General features: G+C 35.3%; 1 protein-coding gene across 4 annotated transcripts in view; it reads right to left on the bottom strand.

The window, feature by feature from the left end:
- Window positions 1-847: 847 nt before the first annotated feature.
- The window catches only part of Dse (dermatan sulfate epimerase), a 66,136-nt gene continuing 45,345 nt past the window's right edge, over window positions 848-21,638 (bottom strand). For all 4 annotated transcript variants that reach the window (XM_027928123.2, XM_071613099.1, XM_027928124.3 and 1 more), the window contains 4 exons: window positions 12,328-12,581; window positions 9,824-10,063; window positions 5,552-5,759; window positions 848-3,459 (listed from right to left, as the gene is read on the bottom strand). In XM_027928123.2, the coding sequence (XP_027783924.1) occupies window positions 1,698-3,459; window positions 5,552-5,759; window positions 9,824-10,063; window positions 12,328-12,581 (2,464 nt within the window). In that variant the 3' untranslated portion in view covers window positions 848-1,697. The remainder of the gene's footprint in view (window positions 3,460-5,551; window positions 5,760-9,823; window positions 10,064-12,327; window positions 12,582-21,638) is intronic.

Genomic DNA, 21,638 nt, shown 5'->3' on the forward strand with positions numbered 1-21,638 from the left:
TAAACGGAGAATCTGTCACATAAAGCAAGTTTAAATCCCAGTAAGAGCATCCATGCAGGACAAACGGAAGCATTATTCTTTTGAAAACATTATTCTTTTAAACAGTGTGTAATGACATCCTCCCCAGAGACTTTCCATGAAAGAGAAAAAATGCTTCCGCAGAAGTCATTTTCTAGATTCCACAAATAATGAGGGAAGCATAGTTAAAAGTCAAACTTTCGTTTTCTCTTTGTAAATAGGTCAAAATTAGAACTGCAAAGGTACTCACAGGAGTTTTTTCTGAGTTCTTTCTTTTTTAAAAAAATTTTATTACATATGGGTATTCCCATGAACCAAAATGAATAGTAAGAGGAAAGGTACTGTTATTACTTTAGATCTATAAATCAGTGAATGTGTTCTTACTCTAAAATTTAAGCCAAATAAATTTTCTATTTTCAAGGGAGAAATACATCAGGTTCAAATATGCTGAACATAAGTAATTTATTCTTTAAGTTCCTCCTAAGTATATCATCTTCATATAATCAAACATCAATTGTGGATTACATTTCCAGTATTCTATGTTCTTGTTACCTTCTGAGGACATGATTGCAAATCACTATGAAAACTTAATGCTTAAAAACAAATTTTGGTGTTATTTAAATATCAGATGTTGGCTGTTGTTTTAAATGTTAATATGTTTAAGCAACAGAAAAGTCAATAAACAGAGAAATTACTTCTTTTGAATCAAATACTACTTTATAAGTTTAATGAATGCATGTCCAAACAAAAATCCCACCTCAAAGATTTCAGAAAATGTGAATTCATTTTGAATGTAACCTGTTACACAGAAGAAAACACTAGAGAAAAATCACAATTATGATCTGTTTATTTAGCAAAATAAACTTGAAGAAAGTTTTCTATTAAAAAACATTAAGAATCATATCCAGATTAGACTCCCTATATTCTTTGGTATTAAAATTCAGGATATAAAATACTTTATTTTGCAAAGTTTAGTCATTGGGTCTAAAAGAATTTTCCATAGAAGGAAATACAATATTAAGTTGTCTGTAATTGTCTTATTTATTGAAAAATCAACAAATGTATAAAAGCAACCAATATATGCTTGCAGAGACAACATCATCAAGGAGATTTTGTGTATAGGTTTCCTACTGGAAATAAGTTTTAAGTTTCTAATGATCTTCTGCTATCATTTTTTTCTATTATATGAATAGATATCCAGTTCCAATAATGACAAATCCTGTCACTCATTTCTTATAATTCTTGGAATTACACGATTTGGTATTTTTCACAATACAGTATCTGGAAATTGCTAACAGCATTAAATTTAAATTAATAATTATAAAACCCAATTCTTTCTAAAACTTTTTTATTTACCTTAAGAAAAAATACTTAAAAATCAAGCTTTTTATTTATTTCAAGGGTAGTACTTTAATCACTCCTAAATCAGCAAATCCAACACTTCCAAAAACACTAGGGAACAAACAAGCTATTCTTATTCCTTCGATAAATTCTTTGCTGCTCCAATTCTGATTTTTCCATGTCTCTGCTTTCTTGTATGAAAATGTCTTCCCTTAACTTACTAAAATGAATCTGAGGAGAAAAAAAAATTCAATAACAAACTGGGGCTTTTTTGTTTTGTTTTTTTGCATAGACTCTTTGTGATCATAAAATGATCAACCAATTTTATGGCTTCAGTGCTAACACTGTGACTGGGAACAAGACGAATACAACCATAATAAAATACAGCTATCTATCAGAAGGACCGCATAAAGACACCTTTGGCCATATAGACTCTGGGACCTCTGGAAATAAGTCAGCTGCATTGCCAACATGACAAAGAAAATCGCAATGTTCAGAATCAAGAACAGTCTGGTATATGAAGCAGACAGCGATGGAGCTCTGCTATGACTAGTTGTCACCATCCGCGCCTGTCCAAAACGGCCTTTCATCAAGGCCCCATTTTTATGTTTTTCATATGTTACATCTGCAAAATCTAAAAGGTCTTTCATTTCTTCATCTTCATCTATGGGTAGTTCTTTCTGTGCCAAAATCTGAGCTTTTTGTCGAATTTTTTTCTCATTGACTTCAATCTGTGCAAAAATATCAGGGACAGCATCCACAAATTTATAGCGTTTGCCTGATCTTCGGTTTTTCTTTGACTTGCCTTGCTGCTGCTGCTGTTGCTGTGATATGGCAAAAATCCTGTCAATGGCCTCCTCAGTCTGTCTCTTATCTGAAAATCTCAGCAGGCGCTCAGCAGTCTTCCTAAAGCTAGCTGTGTTCCGGACTCGGGACAGGATCTGCTTCTCCAGCAACTGGAACACTGGCTTAAAATGCTGCAGATTGTGTTCCACAATAGCAGTGTAGTCCTTCACCTCAGGGACAGTGGTGCTCTTGATGGCTGAATTCCAGTCAAATAGAATTTCCTGGCGATCTGCAATGACCTGTGCAAAAGCAGACTGTCCTGTGGTCTCACCGGTCCACAGGTAAATTGCATAGGCATGTTCACTTGTGGCTATGAATACATCCAGTCGCTGAGAGTCTCCGTGGATGCTGAAGCTCTGAACATCTACAGATGGCCCTATGAAGAGGTAAGCTTCCCTAGTGATGGGACTTCGGAGATGCATGGTGACATTCACATAGTTTGTTCCATTGTAGGGATAGCCCCGAGGGTACGTCACTGAGGCAAGAGTTGCTTTCTCACTATAGCCAGTATCATCCATCCAGTACATTTTATAGAGTCCATCTCGCTGCCTGATGAAAGCCCCATGGACACCATCTACTACTGTCTCCTCAAAAGGAAAATCTACATTGTGGAAGAAACTTGCTGCCGTCTCCAGGGGACTCTCCTCTCCCAGGTGTATTTGGTCCACAAGGAGAAGAAGCTGTGGATGTAGGAGGATCAGATTCCTCTGAATGTTCTTTAGGTTGAGCAGGGGATTATAAGCTCCCACACCTTCCCCTCGGATGAAAACCACTCCATCTTTCTCCATTGCTGCAACCACTCTTCCCTGACAGTTAGCAGCCAGGTCATGCTTGTATTTAGACCATTTTGATGAGCAGTCTTCTGTGACCTGACCCTCCCAGGGAGAAAAGCAGCTCTTTGACACAGCTGGAGAAAACATTAGAACATTGTTGAAAAAGGTATATTTTGGCCCATAGAGAGCCTCAGTAATGAAAGGCACACCATTGGGAGCAAAAGTAAATGAGTTTTGATCAGGATGTTCGTGCCCTGCATTAAAATTTCTCCATCCTTTGATCCACTCTTTGTATTTGTTTCTGTGGACAATGTCATATATTGCACGTCCCCCAAGTTTTCCTGACTTGAAGGAAAGGAAAGATCTATTGACTTCTGCAGGCAGTGCACTTCCATAAGTCACAACACCCCAGTCTTCAAAATAATGCAGGGTAGGGGTGCCAAAATCTGGAGGAGGAACCGATTTCAAGCTGGCATCATACCTGAGGGGATTAATTTTTAAAAATTAAATGGTTTTCCAGTGGAAGTGAAAATAATACCAGAACTGGTGCCACATGGTAATGTGGCTAGAAGAAACAATACACAAATGTCACCCAGAGCACCTACAGTGTGGACTATATTAGGGACACTTCTGAAAACACAGATAATTGGCATGCACAAGGGTAAACCTCTGGTGACTGAAGAGGAGTACAATTTGTGATCCTTGCGTTTGAGACTTAACTGACTTCTGTTGCTAATTTCTACATGAATATTCTTCACTTGACAATTTTGGAGCTGCCACCCAAACTACTGGGCCCCACAGATATAAGCATTTCAAACTCAAATTTCTAGTCAAGAGGCACCTTTTCTAGGAAACTCACGTTAGGATCTGGAGCTGATTTTATTGACTGGTTTGAAATCAGTTCCTCCTCCATGTTTTTTTTTTTTTTTTTTCTAAAATAATTAAAATAGGGAGGAACTTCACACATTAGATAAAAATGTATGGCCAGTATTACATCTGAAAACATAAATGGGTGAAATTCCAGGAAACTATCTAATATTAGCAAGTTTAACATTGCGACAACTACTGCCTAGAACAGCTCTAAAGGTTTATTTTAACTTTGTTTTAATTTACAGGTAATGCCATGCTTCTTAGAAAAGAAGTGACTTCTAATTTTTATTTATGATAAATGTTTATTATTAAAGTAATACAATAATTAACTTTCACAATGATTAAGAACAAAGGTTGTTTAAATTAGGAAGATCTCCAAACATAATAATGGAGAGGAATATTTATTTTTGAAGATCTTGGATAACTGCCTTGACAAAGCCATGTGATTTGCTGCTCAAGGAAAGAGAGGTGGACTAACATTATTAGCTCTTGTATACTTGGCCTAGTGCAGTCACTCATGGTACAGTTGATCTCATTGCCCTTTGATTTGCCCTTTCATCTGTTGTTCTAGAGTCTCAGTTTCAGGACATCAGAAATCACGTCTCTACTGAGGTTGAGTGTACTGTTGGCTTAATTGATAGGATTTAACAAATACAAGCTGAACTGGCCATCCTTCTCTCAGTTTTTGATTGGTTTGTATATTCCTATAAAGGCAGATTTTTAACTAAGCTTAGACTTAGCATTAATCTGAATCCAATAGTTGGCTTTGTAGAACTCTCTTGGTTGCATATTCATGGTAAGTAAAAGTGTTACTTTCTTTTTACTATTAAGTAGTTACTCCAAACCCCTCAAAGGAGCCCCAATGGTTGTACATTAATATATTTAGCTCATCTATGAAAATAGTTTTAAAATGCTAGTTAAACTAGATAGTTACCACTTTTCTAATGTTTTTTTTTTCCTCCTTAACTGTGTAAACTTTGAAAAAAAGAATAAAGAGAAGCAGACTATAATCAGCTTATTTTGGAGCTGAATGCAAATTTCAATAGCCTGAAAGTCATCAGGGATTAATGATTAACTGGTTCCCTGTAATTTTGATTTTAACTTATTGGATGCCAACAATATATTTGGCAATATTTTAAAAAGGATACACAAGCCTCTCCTTCTGGGCTTAAAAGATTACGGCAAAAAAAATTACACGGTCCTTTTATTATCAAAGTGAAGCTGTCAAATACTGTCAAGCACTTTTGAACATTTTTGAAAGTTTAGGAACAGCTTTGCTATTAGAAGATTATAATGCTCCATTTACCAAAACAAAACAAAATATTTTAGTACCTTCTTATTTTCATGTGATCATAAGAATAATCTGGACTAGATTTTGTGGCTTTCTTCTTAAATGATTTAAAAAATGGTGTCGAATCAAATCAAGATTTTCTATGAAATAGAAAAGGCCTAAGACATCTCTAATACAAGGGAATCACGAACTACAATGTGTAATTATATCTTGAATGTAAAGAAATGTTTCTAGCAGTTTCAAATATTGTGATGGAAGTTAAACTAAAGCTGCACATATTTAGGTAACATGGAGAAGAGGTTTTAAAATGGATTTTAGATTAGTATTTCCTTTTAAATGCAAAAAATTAGTGCACAGCATGAATAGTACCCCCATTACTTTTTCTCTTTAAAGCCAACCCAATGTGTCATACCAGAGAAATTCCGTGTGCAAAGTGCACCAGCGCTGCCCTTTGGATGGTGTCCCTGGGCCTTCTACCACACGATTCCTTCTGATCTGGTCAGCCAGCCAGTTTCCACTGCCATTACGCATGACAAATTTATCCAGGAACACTAATTGGCTTTCTGGACCATAAAACCAGTTGTAATTTGAATCTGCAATGGCTACAGTTCTTTGAAACCCTGGGGAAGGAAGTTTGAAAGAATTGAGATCAGCTTAAAACTGTATATTCACATAAAGATCTAAACAATGATTTTCAAACCTAGCTGCAAATTAGAATCAATGGTGTATCTTGGATAAAATAAAACCATGATGTCCATGCTCTATCCCACATCAATCAAAATCAAAATCCCCCTGAAGGTCTTCCATAAATCTTGTATGCAAGCTTGTATTCGTTATGTGGCAATTTGTCATTGATAACAAATGTGTAACACTTATTAATGTATATAAACATTTTACCCTCTTTGTTCATTTTTCAACATCCATACTATGTACAACTATATTTGCATCTTTGCATGAATATCCTCTTGTGCACAGTAAATTCCTGAACCTGGAACGAGTACTAGCTCTCCCTCAGCTCAACTTGCATTCCAGGCCAGGACAATAACACAAAGTACTCCCATTTGATTTCTAATAAAATTAGTGTATATAAGTAATATAATGCAGGACAAAAACTTAACTCCCAGAAAAGATTCTGTTGGAATCTGTTTATGTACTGCTGGAAGTTAAAGAAGTAGAAAATGCAAGGATCATCAAGCAAAGAATTGTTATTGGATTAAGGAAGAAAGACAAAGAAGAAGAACAGATATGCTCCAGGTACTCTTGAAAAAGAAGACTGGGAGAAAACTCTGGGCCAGATAAGAATAACCATCACCAGAATCCAGACTATCAACTGTAGCAAAAAGGAGATTGCAGTGGAGAACAGATTGCCAAAACACAGAATTCTTTTAAAAAATACCACCATGATTGTATTTATATAATTCACAGCTAATAATTTCTCCTTCTAATCAACTAGTAAATGCTTTTCCAAGTAAATCTTAGCATAAAATGTGATAGTACAAAGATCACATCAAGTCTGTGAGCTCCTTGAAGGAGAGAATGTATTTTATTTCTCTTTAAATCCCCTGCCTAAGCCAATTTGGAAAGCAGTATGGAGATTTCTTGGAAAGCTGGGAATGGAACCACCATTTGACCCAGCTATTCCCCTTCTCGGTCTATTCCCTAAAGACCTAAAAAGAGCATGCTACAGGGACACTGCTACATCGATGTTCATAGCAGCACAATTCACAATAGCAAGACTGTGGAACCAACCTGGATGCCCTTCAATAGACAAATGGATAAAAAAAAATGTGGCATTTATACACAACAGAGTATTACTCTGCATTAAAAAATGACAAAATCATAGAATTTGCAGGGAAATGGACGGCATTAGAGCAGATTATGCTAAGTGAAGCTAGCCAATCCCTAAAAAACAAATGCCAAATGTCTTCTTTGATATAAGGAGAGTAACTAAGAACAGAGTAGGGACGGAGAGCATGAAAAGAAGATTAACATTAAACAGGGATGAGAGGTGGGAGGGAAAGGGAGAGAGAAGGGAAATTGCATGGAAATGGAAGGAGACCCTCCATTACATACAAGAGGAAGTGAGGGGAAAGGGAAAAATAATACAAGGGGGAGAAATGAATGACAGTAGAGGGGGTAGAGAGAGAAGAGGGGAGGGGAGGGGAGGGGAGGGGGATAGTAGAGGATAGGAAAGGCAGCAGAATACAACAGACACTAGTATGGCAATATGTAAATCAATGGATGTGTAACTGATGTGATTCTGCAATCTGTATACAGGGTAAAAATGGGAGTTCATAACCCACTTGAATCAAAGTGTGAAATATGATATATCAAGAACTATGTAATGTTTTGAACAACCAACAATAAAAATTTAAAAAAAAATCTCAGGGAATAATGCCTAGAGTTAATATATGGGGTGGCATCAAATTAAAAAGCTTCTGCACAGCAAGGAAACAATTATGAATGTGAACAAAGAACCTACAGAATGGGAGAAAAATCTTTGCTAGCTACTCTTCCAACAGAGAGTTAGTATCTATACTACACAAAGAAATTTTTAAAATTTAACACCAAAAAAAAATCAAATAATTCAATAAATGGGCAAATGAACTAAACAGATACTTCTCAAAAGAAGAAATACAAACAGCCAACAAATCTATGAAAAATATGTTTAACATTATTAACAATAAGAGAAATGCAAATCAAAACTATACTGAGATTTCACCTCACATCAGTCAGAATGGCAGTCATCAAGAATACAAAAAATAGTAAATGTTGGAGAGAATGTGGAGAAAAAGGCACTTTACACTGTTGGTGAGATTGTAAATTAGTATAACCACTATGAAAATCACTATGGAGTTTCCTCAAAAGACTAAGAATGGAATCACCATATGACTCAGCTATATCACTCCTCAGTATTTATCCTAAAGAATTGAAGTCAGCATTCTATGGTGATATATGCATACCCATGTTTATAGCAGCACAATACGCAAGAGCCAAACTTTGGAACCAGCCTAGATGTCAATCAATAAAGAAAATGTAGTTCATATACATATTGGAATTTTATTAAATCATAAAGAAAATGAAATTATGTCATTTGGAGGAAAATGGATAAAAAACCTGGAAAGGTTATGTTAAGCAAAGAGCCAAACTCAAAAGGTCAAGATTTGTATGATCTCATATATGGAAGCTACAGAGGAGAAAAGAAAAGAATTATGAGGAGGAATCTCATAAAAATCCAAGGGATGTCAGTAGAATATAAGAAAGGAACTAGGGGGAAGTAAGAAGGGAGGGAAAGGATAAATACTGGGAATGACATTGGCCAAATTATGTTGCTATATTGTGTACAAGTATAAATATGTAACAAGAAATCCCACCATTATGTAAAACTATAATGCACCAATAAAAAATGTGGAAAAAAAATAAATCCCCTGCCTAGTCCAATGCCTGGCATATAGATGTTCAATAAAAGTTTATTGAATTAATAAACACAAACATGTAAATGCTCCCTTTATAGGTGTTCCTATTGTCTTTTCCAGTTTAGGAAGTAGCCACAAGCACAGCTCAGGGTAGACTCAAGCCCTTAGACTGAGCCTAAAATGGCTGACTATTAGAACTCTGCTCAAATTACAAAAAGCACTGGGACCTCTTAGAGACCCCTTTCTTTAGAAGGACTTTGTTTACCAAGATGAACTGCAAGACAGCCTCTCCTGTATGTCTAAGAATAAGCAATAAAGAATAGGCTGTGAATGTAAGTCTAAACTAAATCTTAAAATGATTATTTTGTTCACAGCATTTTTTGATAACTAATCCAATTAAGGAGCTTCTAATCCATCTGTATTCAACCAGAGCAAAATGGTTTAAATACTGTATTTTGTGTTGTAGGTTTAGAATTACCAAATAAAGATTATATTTTCTGGGGGCAGGGAGATCCATCTTGATGAAAATTTATCTCCTAAACTATTTCTAATACCTTAGTTCTGTTTTACAAATAAAGTGAATTACAAAGCTCTCCTAGAAATAAATAATTAAAACACATGTGCATGCACGCACACCCAGGCACGTATTTCAGAGCCAGTTGTCTTACAAGGCCAAACTACACAGCAATATTAAATTGGAAATTTTATAGAAGTTGTTGCTTTTGTTTCGTTTTCTATATACTATACTGGTTATTTTTTTAAAAAAGAATAATAAATCATCAACACAATATGTAGGTATAATACATTTTGAATCATGTCTATGTGGTTCTGAAGAAAAGATTAGAAATTAAAACCTACAATGGGATTGATCAGGGATCACAGAAAAAGGAAAACTGACATTTAATCCTTAATGTTAATATTTTATTAGATTCGTAAAAATTAGTTTATGAATATTCAAGTTTGTGTGTGTGTGTGTGTGTGTGTACATATGTGTGTGTAAAAATGTAAGAACTGTGGGGACTAGATATTATATTTGATCCATTATGCTCCAACCTTTATAATACCTAAATCATAAAACCTCATGTTGGCTCAAAGTGCTTTACCCATATGCAGCTTTTAAATTCAAAATTTTCTTTGTTTTTTAAATAAATAATCACTTTAATCTCAGCATAAGAAACCTCATTTCTTTTCTTTGCCTAGCTTATTTTCATAGTCAGAAAAAAATTATAACTGTGTAACATTTTCCCACTTCTGAATCCTCACGATACCTGGCAAGATGGTTCTGTACATAAATGCAAAGTGTTGTTTGAGCCATGGATGGCCAAAGTGGTTGATGTCAAAGTGCCTCTGAACAAGAAACATATACTGGAAGAGTGATCTAGTGGTGTAGCTGCCATAAGCAACTCCTTCATAGAGGGAGCCATCTGTCACTTCCCGGAGTAAGACCAGAGATTTCTCCATGATGGTCAGAACTTGTTTGGTCCATAAGTAGGCTTCCTGGAGGTACCCTGAAGGATGAAAACACATGCAGACAATGACAAAAGACTAACAAAGCATAAACAAAAACATGACCAAATACTAACCTGAGTTATCTGACCAGTTTGTATTATTACAAATTACATTATCAACCTCTCATCCACATTATAAACAACACCCTGTTAATCCAGGTTTGTAGTGAGTCCATGATGTGAGTTAAAAAGTTCTTGAACACAAGTCATCTATCAATTAAATGAAAATAAACCCTTAAGTATCAAGTAATTTCCCAATCATCAGTAAACTAAAACTACATCATGTATAAGATCACAAATGGCATGTAATTTTGTAAGATAAGATTTGTACATTGAGACTCTTATTCAATTTTCCTAAAAAAATGCCTGAAAATATTTTTTAAAGTTTATCACTTTGTAAAACTTACAGTGTTATTTTATAGAATTTGTAACAAGATACAGCATTATAAATGGTAGACCATCTTCAATTTGTCCTGTCATTAGAAGACAGTCTCTCATTACTTATGTGCTTTTAGATTTCACAGAATTTGAAAAGGTAGCACTGTGGAGCTGAGAAATCTTTGGAATGGAAATCTAATGGTGAAAAAAAAAAAATTCAAATGTGAGTCCTGAGTCTGCCAAAAGTGAGCTGCATGACTTTGTTCAACTACTTTTTTTAACCAGTTACATTTGTTCAACTACTTTTTTAACCAGTTACATTTCTCAATCTCCCCACTGAAAATTCAAAATCTAAAACATCTTATAAAATCTTTTGGACACAGAAATGCTAGCTTTCAAGAATTCTTACATTTAGACAAAAATAAGAACTATTTATATTTCTTCAGCATTTATAATTTACAGAGCACTGAAAAAAATCTCCCTTAATTCTTTTAAGGACCCAGTTAAGCCTTGTTACACCAAAACTACAAGAAGGGTGCCTTGTTCCAAACCTGTGGCACATGACACAAAATGAACAGAACTTTGATCCAAACCTAGGACTTTACCAAGGTCTATGAGGTGTGTCAGGTGTAAGGACTTCCAGAACTCCAGATGCCATTAGCTCTGGGCCTAACCCCAGGCCCCAGGCTATGACCTGGCCCCCAACTCACAGAGACAGCATGCTTGCAGGCTTGGCTGTACAGGGGTGACTACTAAATGTCCCTTGACTCCTTCTGCCACCCAGCTCCGTACCGGACATGGCAGTCTTCTCAATACTTTTCTAGTTCCATCCTTTGTCATTTGAATTTAAAATTCCAATCATCATCATCTTTTCTTTTTTTCCTCTGTGTCTTCCTTCTCCATCTCTGTTTCCATGCAGGTACCAACATGACTGATGCCTAAATCCAGGCCACTGCTCCTTGGATACCACATTACCTGATTTTCCTGGTTTGTTTTTTTTTTTTCAAAAAATCCCCTTCAGGCAATGTCCACTAAAATACTTTGTAAACTACAGATCTCTGTTACTACAAGGTACTGATATTGTTGTTAAAGGAGGATTTTTTTTCCCTAAGACTTAATTTAAAAGCAATAGTTGGTTGATATGATAAGGGAGAAAACCAGATTTGGGTAAAATCTGTTGTTGAAGAATCTATAAAATGCTGAGTAATTCTTATGGGCAATATAAACAAGAGTTAAATTCTTTTAGGTTTCCAAGCTCCAATTACATATTTAGTATTCTAATAATTCACAGGGATCTTAAGAACTCTTTTTCTTAAATACAATCTCAATCATTTCTAGATTTTCAAAGGAGCTATAATTATGTTAGCTACAAGAACAAAGAAAATGTGACATTGGGAAGTATGTAGTATGTTAATGCAAAGTAGCTAAACAATCCACAAAAGTTCTTTCTAATTTTGACTTAAACAATCTAGTCTGGTTGCTTTAAGTCTTTAGAGAAAAAAAAAAAAGAATAGTGAAGTTATGAGTCATATCTGTGTGCTAGGAATATTTATTTCAAGTAAGACCTTCATTTATTCCAGACTGGCTAACTTCACTGTCAAAATGAATATTTGTCACTGACTCTATACTGTAAGGATATGGCCTGGAATGATGACAAGTCATAATTAAGTACCATACAGGCTAATATAACTAGCAGAAATTAAGGAAGGTATATCCTTTAATTAACTAAGAGATGCCCTGAGTATTACTTCATTTCACAGGTTTAGTTAGGATACAAGTATGAACATGTACCTAAGAAGAGTTATAAAAATGCTTTGCTCACTACATGGCAACGATGACTGATGTCAGGTCAGGCATCACCTTGGCCATGATGTGATCACACACACCTTGATTCATCAGAACTAGGCTTCCTGTGAGCAAAGCCATGCAGTTGGTGGGCTGATGATTGTGCAGGTATTGAAATCCCCATCCTCTCCTGTATGAAGTTTCATACATATATCCTGAGGCATTGGCAATCACTTCAAGAAACTTCTCTTGTTGTGTCTTGCTCAGGTAGTTGTATAAGAAGTCATAAGCAGTGGCAAAACCAACCAAGGAGTGAGCAAGTGGGACTTCATCCCAAGGAGCATCTTTCACCAACCTGCAAAGAAAAATTAAATACATAAATGAGTGCACTAGGGCTCAGCTTTCAGCACTCTTCATAAGTGTCTATTTTGCAGAACTACAGGGCACAAATGCAGAGATAATCCAAGAGGTTTTAATGACATAGAATTGACTTCCTTCCACATAAGACAGAGGCATAAAGTATGACTCATGAAAGTTAGAATTAACACTTTTTTTTTCCTCCCAGACTTATGGCAACATCAAGTTTAAGAATTTTTACTTTTTGTGTTTTCCTTCTTGATGAGAGGTGGTAGAAAATATTCAAAGAGATCTAAAGCACAGAACATGTAATGGCAAGGCAAAATTCCCTGGAGGATCTGCTCAACCAGAGCTCAACCCTTCCTTTCCATTACCTAAGGGGCTCTCAGTTCTAAGTAACTTATGGCTATGTTTTTAATAAAGTTGAACAGGAATATCAATCGTATTTCCTATGGCTGGTCAATGTGAAGGTGTGATCGTCTACAGCCCAAGACCTCTCACTATAGATAGACTTACATGGTTAACACCACAATGGGAAGAGTGGCTAAAAGGCTAATGTAAGTGGGTTCTGATTCTACCTCAGAATTTCTATATTTCCATTATTTCCCATAAACTGCACTGCTGTTAAGGTCCTTCGAATACCTTTCAGTGAAGTCTAAAAGCTGACCTGTGAAGTATTACAGTGTCATTTACTAGGCAGCCAAATTTTTGTCTGACTCACTAAAATATTTTGCAAATATTTTAATAGTGTGTGGCCTGCATTAAAGGAAGTAAAAAAAAAAAAGATCATTCACAATCAGAACTAAAATGAATTATCCATAAAACTCTTCTCACCTGTTCAGGAAGTATTTGAGTAATCTCTTAGAGAGGGAAACAAACTTAAAGTGTACTGTGCTTGGGGAGGTCAAAGAAAGTCCTCAGGAATTATGCTGATGCTTCACATTCTATTCCATGATCCCTGAACCATTTTGAAAACTGAGTAAAACCTTTCTGCTTTCTCAAAGTGGCTTAAAATTCATACGACTAATTTGAAGAGCTACAAGGAAATGTCATATTTTGAAATAAAACTATCAATATATGTATTTAAAAGATAATGATGCTTATGTATTAAGGAATTAAATATGAACATTTAATAGTGGGGATAATAACTCCCTAATTTACAAGTGGAGATGAGCATAAATTTCGAGATGTTTATAACAACAATAATATAATATGAAAACATCTGATATGTATCTGTAATTAAGCTACAGGTTCTCCCAATGCTATTAGAATTGGAGTTAGTGAAAATTAAGATCCAATATTTTGCCCCAATGAACTCCAGAGACCTTAGGTTAAGTACATTTTTAAATATTCTGAGAGATCAACTCTTCCAGATTATGTTCTTCTTTCATAAGTTTATGCTAGAGAAGACATCTTGGTGAGTCCTTTCCTGGTCATTCTGTAAGAATTTCAAAACCTCCCCAAACAATATTTCATTCCCCTTTCCCCTTCCTTGCTTTTCTGTCCCCTTAGCAGATATATGTGTATGTCTGTGTATGTTTGTGTGGGTGTATATGTGTATCAGTCACAATAGGATCTCTAGTCATAGAATCGTATGTAGCACATAATAGACTCTCAATAAACATTTTTGGAAAGAAAAGACAAAGGTCACCAATCTATAAAACCAGGCCACACTGTTGACAATGATTATGTGATCATTGTGAAATCAGGAATTTGGAGGGTTGCCTTTGCATTTATTAATAACTTCAGCTTTGGTGATATACTCTGGTGCTACCTTTGGTGATATACCCTGGTGCTAAAAAGACTAACATTGACCAAATGGTTAAGACCAAATGGTCACAGAAAAAGCTGCCTTATTCTAGCAGGTCAGCTTACCAGGGTGTGTACTGCTTGTAAACAGAGAGTGAGAATGTGAATTAATTCCCTACTTCTAGGAAAAAAACAACTCAGACTGCATGCTTATTGTCAGGGAGCTGGAAATATGTTCTTGGCTCTCAGGGATTGGTGATCCTGACAGAGGCCAAGTTATCTAAGTTATCTGGTGCCTAGCCCTGTGTTGTTGAACCAGGTCATGATGCATCTCTAAATGACAGCTATACCCCACCATGATAAAAATGAGGTCAATGAACTACTACTACCTACCAACCTTCATGCATTAGCCAATGGATTTACCTATTTATTTATAATCTTTTTTTTTTTTTTTGCAGTGCTGGGGATTGAATCCAGGGTCTCAACATGATAGGCAAGTATTCTACCAGAAACCACATTCCCAGCCCCATGGGTTTATTTTTATAGGTAATAGAATACTTAGTATAATCCTCAAACTTCAAGAGATATTATCAAGCAAATTTTTGTGAAAATTCCCATGCCCCAATATAAATTTTCTTATTTCAAGGATTCCCCAATTCAACAAAACACTAGCATACAAGTAAAAGATTGGTTTATGGTCCTTCGAACCTGAAGGACCCATCCCACATTATAAAAGCTGACTTGTAATATCTGTATTTCAAGAAGGCTATCTAGATTCTACACAGTCATACCAAGCCTCAGATTCAAAGTGTAGTAATGGAAGAGACCATATTTTATAGTCTCCTCCATAGTTTATAGAAATTTGCTCCTAGCCTATGGGTGGCAGCAGAAAAACTCTTATTGTATGGGTGTCTGATTCTGACCAGTGATTAATAAATTCACTGTAAAAGCTAGTTAAGTGAAGAATCATTAAAATAAATAAATTAATAAAGCAGACATCAAGTTGTGAATTTTGTTTCAACTTAAAATACATTTATATGTGTTCACTAATCTTTTAAATGTGAATCAAAGCCCGTTCTTTATAATATGGGTCTATGGATGAAGTTTCACTGTTATTTACTGAAAAAGAACATACACATATCATCTTAATTTCCAAGTTTGATTTCTTCATTATACTGAAAGAAATAAAAGACATTTGTGAAGGAATGTAGAATCCTTCCAGATTTTTAAGTTTCCCCCAAATTGTTTGCAAATATCATCGAAATAAAATCACAACAATATTTTTACTGTAAGTTGTTCCAAAGGATTTAAATTGGTTTTAGAAACATTAGCTTTTTTCTTCTTGAACTCACACTTCATCTATTTACACACTATTACTAAAATTGTGTAATTACATGTGTCATTGAAACTGGGATTAACCATCTACAAAACAGCAGCTAATTAAGCTCCCAACTCAGTGCACTGAAATGCTTTCCTGATGAAATCAGTGAGAAGGTCAACAAAGGTGGATTTATTTTTATACTGAATAACTTAATGGGTCAACTTCTGAAAGATGAAGAACCCAGTCAACAAACATTCAAAATAATAAAGGTACGATATTACATGCAGTGGAATGGATTTTGATGTAAACCAGTATGAAAAGTTTGTTAACATGGTTTGCAATTCTACACTGTGACTAATTTTCATAGAACCACCATCAGTCTAGTTTTAGTATATAATCAAAGAAGAATATCCATAATTATATGAAATGGTTATTAAAATGTGCTTCCCTTTTCAATCACATATCTTCGTGGAGCTGTGGCTTTCTTCATATACTTCAACCAAAACAACACACCGCAAAAAATCTGAACACAGAAGTAGGCCTGTGAGATTTGCAAAGATGAAAAAAGATTTTCTATCTTACAAAGTATCTTACAAAGTACTTTTCATTTTCAATTTTTTTTCCTAAAAATGTTATTTATGTTAACATGAAATTAGTGTACTATTTCTAATATAATAAATATGAATAAATACTTTTTAAACTTCCCTTTTAATTTGCAAATGACAAAGTTTACTAGACATGGCCCCAACAAGCAATGTTCTTTAATGTACTCATTAATTTTTAAGAGTACAGAAGTGTCCTGAGTCCAAAGGTCAAATACTGCTATTTAAAATATTTTCAAAGGTGAATATATATGAAATAGAATGATTTGAACTTGGAAAAGAACTATTAATTTCCTGGGTTTGAGGGTAGGGGAAATAAAACTTATCACAAAGTGCTGTTTCTGCAAACTGAATTGCGACCACAAAAGGAAGAAAAGAGGCATAAACATCTTCTCAAAATTTAGCAGCCTGATTCTTCCAAATTTTATTATGACAATTTTATAAAGATAGACCACTTCCACTATCATAAATGCCTCTGAACTATTGATTATGCATAGAGTACTACAGTAGGGAATCCAAGTGTATATTACTTAAAATTTGACAGTTTGATTAAATAACCAATAAAAAGTCTAGTAAAATATTGATGTTTTATACATATCTGTATTAATTAATGTTCAAATGACTGCATCTTAAAATTTTTCATAAAAAATTTTTAATAAAAATTATTTATAGAAAACAATTACCTATCAAAATATTAATTTTTAGTATTATAAAGTCCATAGAATATTATTACGGAAGTTTTAAAGAGTCAAACTGCTATAAAAAATGCCACAGACAAGGTGGCTTAACCAACAAAAAAGTATCTTCTCACAATTCTGTGAGGTAGAAGTCTGAGACTAGGGTGTCAGCATACTCAGGTTTGGATGAGAACACTCTTCCTGACTTGTAAAAATGGCCAGCCTCTGTCTTGCTGTGTGCTCCACCTGGCTTTCCTAAGTATATGAATACAGGGAGAGAGAGCAAATTCTTGGTGTCTCTTCTCACAAGGGCCTCAGTCTGGTAAACTCATCTAAACCTAACCTCATCTAAATCTAATCTCCTAAAGGTCCCATCTTCAAATATGTCCACATTGCTGGTTAACTAGGACTTCAAAATGAATTCAGGGGGGATACAGTTCAATCCACAGTACCTGTCTACTTCATTTAGACAGTAATTTTAAAACAAATACTCAGAATAAAAGAAATTACCATTTAGAATGTAAGTGGTGCCAAGAGATAACTAATACTAATTTAAATTAATCAACAGTATATACGAAATAACTACTAGAATTAATGGGGTAACTCAACTCTCTTTATAATATATTATGGCTATTAGTCCTATTTCTAGAACTTTGCAGAAACTAACAATTTTATACCAGTCTTTTCCATATGTGGATATATTCTGAAAATATATTCTATATTCTAAATTTGTAATTTTTAAAGTGTGTTTAAATGAGGAACTACAATTTGTTAAATCTTTCCGGGAGAACTAAACCAAAATGATCCATTTCTTTTTTTTTCATTTTCAGAATAATATATAGTACAGTTTTATAAAATTAGAATATATTTACTTATAAAATCATAAAATAGAAAATTTGTGTATAAAAATCTGATTCTAGACACCAAGATAGTTCCAGAACTATAAATTTTAGAGAAAATTAAATAAGAATTACAAATTTAAATTCAGAACATAACAGTGAACTCTTCAGAAACTCCTAACTTCAAACTTAAGTAGCGTAGCCTCAACTCAATATCAGCTAGCTTCATTGCAACTGTCTCTAAGGGTCACTACCACTCCTCGGCCTGCAGTGTCCACATAGAAACACCATCAAAATATGCCAAAGTAAGGTCAACTCTGTTTTTAAAATCCGAAAGTCTCCTGAAGGTAGCAACCTGAGAGAAAGTCCTTCAACTTTCAACCATATGCCTTTGTATTTGAATCAACTTCCAAGAAGTTAGGATAATTGTGTATTATATTTCCTTTTAAAACCACGACTAAGGCGAAAGTAATTCATCTCCCCCCACCCCATTTTACATGTGAAAAATAACTATGAAAGTTAAATGTCAGTTAAATCTTTTTGGGGGGAAAGTACAGGGATTTAACTCAGAGGCACTGGACCCCTAAGCCACATCCTCAGCCCTATTTTGCATTTTATTTAGAGACAGGGTGTCACTGAGTTGCTTAGTGCCTTGCTTTTAGCTGAGGCTGGCTTTGAAGTTGCGATCCTCCTGCCTCAGCCTCCCAACCTGCTGGGATTACAGGTGTATGCCACTGCGCCCAGCTGTCAGTTAAATTTTGTAAGCCATTCCTATAAATTTAGCCTAATCAGGAAGTGGATTTCTAACCTGTGGCCTTTCCTGGGAAGCACACTGGGGCCTTGACAGTAATTTGCCACAAGCAGAGTGAGCTACAATATGGAGGCTTGACCAAAAGGTCTTGGAATAGGTGCTCAGTAATGCAAGTAGCATGTTCAGTTAAACTCCAGTCTGGTTTGTATATTCAAGGTGTCTGATCAGGTGGCTAGAATTGGCTTTGTCATTGCAAAGCAAAATACAGGATTTATCGCTACAAGGGAGAGGTTGTACTTCACGTTAATTAACGTTTAATTAAACACACAGTATGTTAGCCATTACATACTTTATTTCTTCTTCACAACCCTCATTCGGTGTTACATCCACATTTTATAGATGGTGAGAAGAGAATCTGGATAGAAAAGTAATTTGGTTCAAGATCGTATAGTTAATTTACATGCCGAAGCCAAGGATGAATCCAGAACTATCTGAAACTATACTTGTCTTTACTTGTTCCTGATGAGGAGAAGCACTGTGCTTTTAAAGTTGCCAAGGTTATAATAAGAATCCAGAAGAAGAAAGTGCCAGAGTTAAGGGACCTACCAAGAGGCAAGGAGAAAGTATTTCTGCAGAAATCTAATAGTATTCTAAGCCCTGAGATTTTCATGACACCAGACATGAAATATGAGAAAAGGACCACACAGTAGAAGTTACTACCATTTTGTGCTCATATGGCTGCTCAGGATCCACCCCAGGAACCTGTGAAACCAATCACAGAGTTCCCAAAACAAGTCTCTCCCTCCTCACAGACCTCTGATGAGCTTAGGGCTCCAAAGACACTCCAGGGAGAGCTGGCCTAGGGGATGGTAGACTCACCTGCATGCCCAGAACCTTCTGTCACATTAGCTGAGGACAAAGACTCTCTCCTTGACTCAACTCCATCCAGGCTCCTCTGAGCCTTCTTTTCTCTGGCTCCTGACCTGACCTTGATCTACAAAGGTTTGAAAAAACACTGTAATAGTTTCTAACATCTCAAGGTCATATCTCTAAGATGACCCTCTGGTTCCTGAAAGTGCCTGCCTGAGAAAATCAAGCCTCCAAAAAAATGTACTCTTCGTTCCTGCCAAAGTACCCTATTTGAAGACAGGGTCTCTTGTCTTCCAGTCTGTGGGAGGACAGAACCCTACTTTCAATAATTGCCATCCAGCAGACACAGTGTCCCAACCACAGGCACAGTGACCAACCTTTGAAATTTTCACTTCCTTAGTCCTACTAAAACCCTGCCTGGGCCCCCTGCATTCCTTTGTTCTCCCTTTAAATTGTCTATCACTTCTATACAAGTTAAAGTTCAGTTCCACTTACACTGGACCCCTTTCCACATTGAAATAGTTATTACTGATTTAAATATGTCCTTACCACTTTAACTAGTGTCCAGTTTTATCTTTGATGGTGGCCAGAGCTAGAGGAATAGACATATACAATGTGTTCTTATTTCAAGATTTACTTTGGGGGCAAAACTACTTTTCCTATTTGGGAAATTGCTAGAAAGGTAACAGTATAATAAATGGAAGTTGATCAGTATCTTCAAGGAAAATAACTTATGAGCCCAAAATATAAAAGATCATTTTCTTCCACAATCTATATTTCTATATTTAGTATATCACTAGATGTAAGATAGCAGAACATTACCACTTAATTTTATTTTAATGCTATTAACTCCATGTCCCAATTTTAAAATATAAAAACTAAAAGGAATATTCGTTTACTTAAATGGAAAGTGTTCCATTATTTGTAGACAAAAAGAATTAATCTAAGTGTCAAAATGTGCCATGTAATTGAGAATAAAATGAGAGTAGTGCTGTTAAATGGGAAAGGTACTGTCACGTCATTATTCCAATGTTTAATCCACTGGCATGAAGTCCTATTGCCCAAATATCCAAGAATTCTATCCTCAACCATCTATCTAAGTGAAATCAAACAGCATTTAAAATCATAATCCCTTTTAACTGGTCAAGTGTGCTTTGGGCTGGTGTTCGCCCAGAAAGGGTATGAGGAAGAAACATGATAAGGAAAATTAATCAACTTTGTTAACAAGATCTTGGTCTTAGCAGAATGGCACAGCTCAAAGAATTAGGGTTCAAAGCAGGCTTATCTATCAAATTTCTATCTCAAATTCTGAAAGAATCTCTTATGATAAAAAGAATTCTAAAACCTAGAAATGTGATCAAAGAGAATAACCCAAATTTGCCTATACTGTTTGCATAAGCATAATCAAATCATTTTTGCCCATTTCAAAAAAATAGTTTGGTATTTTATATGTAGACATGTTTTACATTTACATGTGTAAAATGTGAAACAAAATATGTTTCAAAAAGTTCATCTGGGCAGCTGATTAATACCATTACTTCAGTCTGTGATTGTACCAGTAAGTATCTAGTGATCAACTGAGAAACCATACATGGAAGCAGTTAATACTATTGTAAGAAAAAAATTAAACATTCAAGAATAGCCAGGATGATTAAAGGTGGCTAGCCCTTCCAGGGAAGGAAACATAAATGTTGGATCTTACTGTAATTAATAAACTGTAATAATTGTATAAATTCGTATGTATTTATGTATATCTTTTAAAATTAAATATAAACTTCCTAGTATGCAGTATCAAAAACATATCATCCATTTCAAACCTAGCATGATGCAGAAAGGGCAAAGTTATGAGTAAAGATCTAAATATTCTGACATCAAGTATATCCAAAGGAGAAAGGTTTAGTCAAATTGTCATCAACTTTCTAATGAGTTCAAAATGCACTCCCCAGCCCCCCACTCACACGGTGGACAACCAACCATTTAGAACCTGAAACAGGCAGAATAATGGCTTCCTCAAAAATGTCTATACATACATTACCTTCTACGGCAAAAAGAATTTTGTAGATATAATTAAGGACCTTGTGATGGAAGATTATCTTATATTTTCCAGGTGGGCCCAATGTAATCACATGCAACTTTGAAAGCAACTCTTCTTGGCTGTGGTGAGAGAGAGACGTGACAATGGAGGTGACCAGAGATGTAACACTGTAGGATTTGAAGGAAGAGGAAGAGAGCCATGAGCAAAGGAA

Source organism: Marmota flaviventris, chromosome 6 (assembly GCF_047511675.1).
Source record: "Marmota flaviventris isolate mMarFla1 chromosome 6, mMarFla1.hap1, whole genome shotgun sequence".
In the NCBI taxonomy this organism is placed as follows: Eukaryota; Metazoa; Chordata; class Mammalia; order Rodentia; family Sciuridae; genus Marmota; species Marmota flaviventris.